Below are 4,421 nucleotides of genomic sequence, written 5' to 3' on the forward strand. Positions count from 1 at the left end.
TCACCTTTTGTACAAAGAGTTGTGGACTTGAAAGATTCAGTTGAGCAAAAAGAAATACTGATTGCACAAACTATTATTGGATTAGGAAAGGATAAATGTTGTAGTTGCATACTTTTTTATTTGTTTTTTTATGATTAATGTTGTGTAAAAAATCTGATGTATACAACCATGACAAATGCAGGGAGCTCGTATGGGAATAAAAAAAAAAGGTTTGGAATGCATCTAGAATATGCCAGAACTATTGCAGCAAAAGTGAATAATCATTCAAATGTAATAGACTGTTGGAGTGTTCTACTAAGCAAATTGGAAGAGAGTAAGGTAGAGTCGTCTATTCTAGACTTTTTTTTACAACAGGCACACTGGTATGGTTTATTTAAAAAAAATAATAATAATAGTTTTTAAAAAATTTAATGTTACTTATTGTGTTGTTTAATTGTAATGTCGAGCATGAATCAATGTATGACGAGAGGGTAAATGAAGATGTAAGATACAAGGAGTTTGAAGTTATGGTTTCCTCATTAATTGAAGATCTTACAACTAATTCTGAGCTAAAAAATGTGGATTTGGTAATAAAAATATGATGATTAAAATGTTAAATATTACATTTGTTTGTTTTTTTTATTATGTGTTATATGTTGATTAAAATGTTATACGTTTTCTTTCCCATTGTTGATGGGAATTACTACCTCATATGTTTTAACCTTAAAAGTTTTTCAATTTTGATAATTGATCAAAGGAGATTGGTGGGAACATTTGAGTCGGTCTATAGGAACATACCCCGTGTGCTGGTAAGTATGAAAATAAGATCATTAATCTTAATATATGTTTATGTGATTATGTAAATGGTTAATACAGTTTTTGTTACATAATTAATGATTGACTGTAATTTTTTTAACAGCAAAATTTTTTTTTGTCGTTTTCTAAATGATGTCTGTAAAAAGAAGGTGAAGACCCTGATAACAAGGAATGTGGTGGTGTTGAAAATGAAGTGTCAAGCATACAACCGTTCAGATGATGGTAGAATCTACCTTATGTGACATATGGAGAGTTTATGGGGGATCAAACATCAAATTGGGATTGTGGGCTAGCTGTGGATTTAAAAACACAAGATACTTTGAAGTGTGATTTTGAAAAGGAGTATGCAAAGTTTATTAGGATGGATAAGACGACAAGGAAGAGAATAGTTCAAGAGAATCTAAAAGTAGTCTTTGATGAAGCAATTGGTTAAAAGTTGATGGGAAAGGTGTTTGTTTTTTTGGGTCTAGTTTGTTGATTAGTATTTTTTTACAAACAACTTTCTTTGGTGGGATGGTAGGTTTTTGTTTAGGGTTAATGTAGTATGGATATGTTTTTTTTATGTGTCTAAAGTTATTATGTTGGTTGTGGTTTGAACATTTATTACTACTAGTTATGTATGGTATATTGTGTTGACTATGTGTTGAGTGTTTGATCAAGGTGTCTAAAGTGATTTATTTTAAGGTAATAGTTAATTCAATTTTCAGCAATTAATTTTTTTAGAGTTTTTACTTTAATGGACATGTCGTGGAATGTGATATGAATGTTGTATAATCCAAAATTGTAAATTCAAAAAGTAGGCTCTTTTCGAGGGGTTTTGAAAAATACGTCATATTTTTATGTATGCAACACAACATTTGTTTTGAAAAACTTAATACCTTTTTAAGTTAGAGAAACGACTCATCATATATTGAGTGTTCTGTAATAGTATGAATACTAATATCATTCAATGATGAATAAATTTGTACATAAAAATTTACTATAAAATAAGATAAAAACAACATTTATAGAGAAATGCAAAACAATATAAAAGACAATCAAAATTCTTATTAGCATTCAAACATGTCTTTAATTTGAATATGACAAATCTAAAACAAGCGGGTGTAAAGAAAAAAAAATAAGTTTAGAACATGCATGCACAATTAAAAAAATAAAAACAAATGCTAAATATAATTAATTCTTCTTTCCGGGACGTTCTTTGAAAATGTCGTTCTTCTCATCTTCTTTCCTTACAGGACAATTTCGCCAATCATGATCGTTGCCATTGCGACAATAACTGCATCTGGAACCCTTTGATTTTTTTATTGCAATCTCTCTTGAACTTTTCATTCTTTTTTTGTACCACTTCCTTTGTTCCGGATTTCTCTTGGATTGTGAATATCAACACTAGTGGGAATGGTAACACCAAGTGTTTTTTCGAACTCTTTATTCTTGTTTCCTTTATCATGAGTTGTGAAATTGGATAGGAACTTTGCTTCAAGCCGATTTATTTCGTCCAAGTATTCTTTCAATTTGGTGTGATTATTGCTGAGAGAAGATACACAGTTGTCAACAGTAGAAAATACATAAAGTGTAACACTTTGGGTATTCTCGTCAGAATCAGCATAACGAAAACACTTTTCAATAGTTCTGTGGGGATAATGTCCTTCTTCCAGCGTCTGAGTAAATATTTTGAATGAATCTCTTTGATGTTATATGTCTTCATTATGGTAAAAATGTGGCGACACAAAAAACCAAATTGCTCAAACTTCATACAAGGACATGTAAATGTTTGTGCAGACTTATTGTGTGTAACCTGTATTGAATAAAGTGAATAAAAATTAGTCAAAAAATATATTAAAATTAAAAGGGTAAGAGTATAAGTTTCAAGAGCAATTACCTTGTAAGTAGACTCACGTATAGGTATATCCCATTGATCATCATTTTCAACTTCTGGATCAAGCTGAGAAGCATTTGTATTAGAAGGAATGTACTGAATAAATTCCATGACAAGACAATCATCAACATCATCAAATGTGCTGATTGAAATTTGTGTACATGAAACCATAGACAAATACATTTCATTATGAACTTGACGAAAAACAGTGCGAGTGCAAAACATAGATGCATTCCTGTCGATCTCAAATGGTGTCCTCATTGTTGGATGTTTGTCGTTAGTTTTGAAGTCAAATGATGACTGAGTGAATCTTTACTTCTCTATAGCATCTTCAAATGAAATCATGAAATGGACAAGAGTAGAACCATAATATGTGTTCTGGTGAAATGTTGAATTCTCACTTTTAGAATGAGATGTGGTTCGCATTAATCCTGATAAAGGTACATACTTGAAAAATGCAGGCATCCAGAAATGTCTCAATCCATGCATATCAATCAACCATTTCTTATCCGTGAGCTTATATTCATTCAATAACGACTTCCACTCTACCTCAAAGTCATCAACTTCAATCCTATAATTCAATATCAAGAAGTTGAACTTTTTACGAAAATCTGGATTGTTGACAATGTTAAAAGAAACATGTGAATTTGTAAATGTAATATCTGTAATCAACTATAAAACCAATACATTCTAGTTTGAATACACCAAAATAATGATCGTTTTATTGGTAAAGTGTATTACATAGACAATAATAAATACCTTCAATGGCAATTTAGATGTGGTATGCCACATGCAAAGCCTATGAATCGATTGTGGGAAAACAGTTTCGATGGCTTTCTTCATTGCAGGGTCTTGGTCGGATAAAACCAACAATGGTTGTTTGCCAAAATCTTTAAGAAAAGATTTCAACAACCATATATAGGAATCAATCTCTTCTCTGCTCAACAAGCCAGCACCAAAAGTGACACACCTCTTGTGATTATCAATTCCAGTAAAAGGAACAAAAACCATATGGTACCTGTAAAAGTATTTAAATTAATATGTATACTATTAATAAGTAGAAATATAATAAACTACAATCATTTACAACATGTTAGTTCGAAAAGTAGCATCGAAAGAAACTACATCACCAAACTCTTTATAATTTATCTTGGATGTTTCATCTGCCCAAAAAAGAGCATTCAACTGCTTATTCTCAACTCGATACTCAAAAGAAAAATTCTTAACATTCTCTTTTATGTTATTCGGCTTGTCCACTAGCATCTGAGCATCACCAAACTCTTTATAATTTATCTTGGATGTAATTTTTGAAGTCATCAATTAGACCGCCTACAAAATTTCCTCCACCAAGAATACTTGTGTACAACATGTGAGCTATGGTTGCACCAATATTCTGATTAGACATTATAAGAATGAAATTTTTTTGAGTGTCATCCAGCTGCCTATGATGACGTGAAAACAACATATTGTCTCTTGATATAAGTGGATTATTGTGTTTTTCTTCAAATTTATATAACAACCATTTGGTAGTTCCAAGAAAAAATTTAAATCGTATATGTGTCTTGCATCCGGTCCTACTATTGTCAACCCTTTTCTTAATTTTACTTGTTTTTGGGTCCAAAGTATCAACATGAGATGTATTTGGGAAACCTTCCCTGTTACATAAAAGATATTTGATGTACACCATATCACACTTCTTTTTGTTTGTTGGTTTTCTAACATCAAAACCTGTTGCACATGCATATCTTCT

General features: G+C 31.1%; 1 protein-coding gene across 1 annotated transcript; it reads right to left on the reverse strand.

Annotated features, from left to right (window-relative positions):
* Positions 1 to 2,983: 2,983 nt before the first annotated feature.
* Positions 2,984 to 3,988, reverse strand: LOC145030320 (protein FAR1-RELATED SEQUENCE 5-like). Its single transcript, XM_078978706.1, has 3 exons — positions 3,759 to 3,988; positions 3,431 to 3,689; positions 2,984 to 3,343 (listed from the first exon to the last, which is right to left on the reverse strand). The coding sequence occupies exons 1-3, from the start codon at positions 3,986 to 3,988 to the stop codon at positions 2,984 to 2,986; spliced, it is 849 nt and encodes a 282-aa protein (XP_078834832.1).
* Between the last annotated feature and the right edge of the window lie 433 nt (positions 3,989 to 4,421).

The sequence above is a fragment of the Lactuca saligna genome, chromosome 2 (assembly GCF_052625555.1).
Source record: "Lactuca saligna cultivar CGN05327 chromosome 2, ASM5262555v1, whole genome shotgun sequence".
NCBI lineage: Eukaryota > Viridiplantae > Streptophyta > Magnoliopsida > Asterales > Asteraceae > Lactuca > Lactuca saligna.

What these genes read in the sequence shown, in the direction of transcription:
- LOC145030320 (XM_078978706.1), bottom strand. Translation starts at nt 3,988, where the DNA reads ATGACTTCAAAAATTACATCCAAGATAAATTATAAAGAGTTTGGTGAT. An exon ending in ACTTTTCGAACTAACATGTT is followed by an intron (nt 3,690 to 3,758) that starts GTAAATGATTGT and finishes ATACTTTTACAG; the next exon opens with GTACCATATGGTTTTTGTTC. An exon ending in CATCTAAATTGCCATTGAAG is followed by an intron (nt 3,344 to 3,430) that starts GTATTTATTATT and finishes TTGGTTTTATAG; the next exon opens with TTGATTACAGATATTACATT.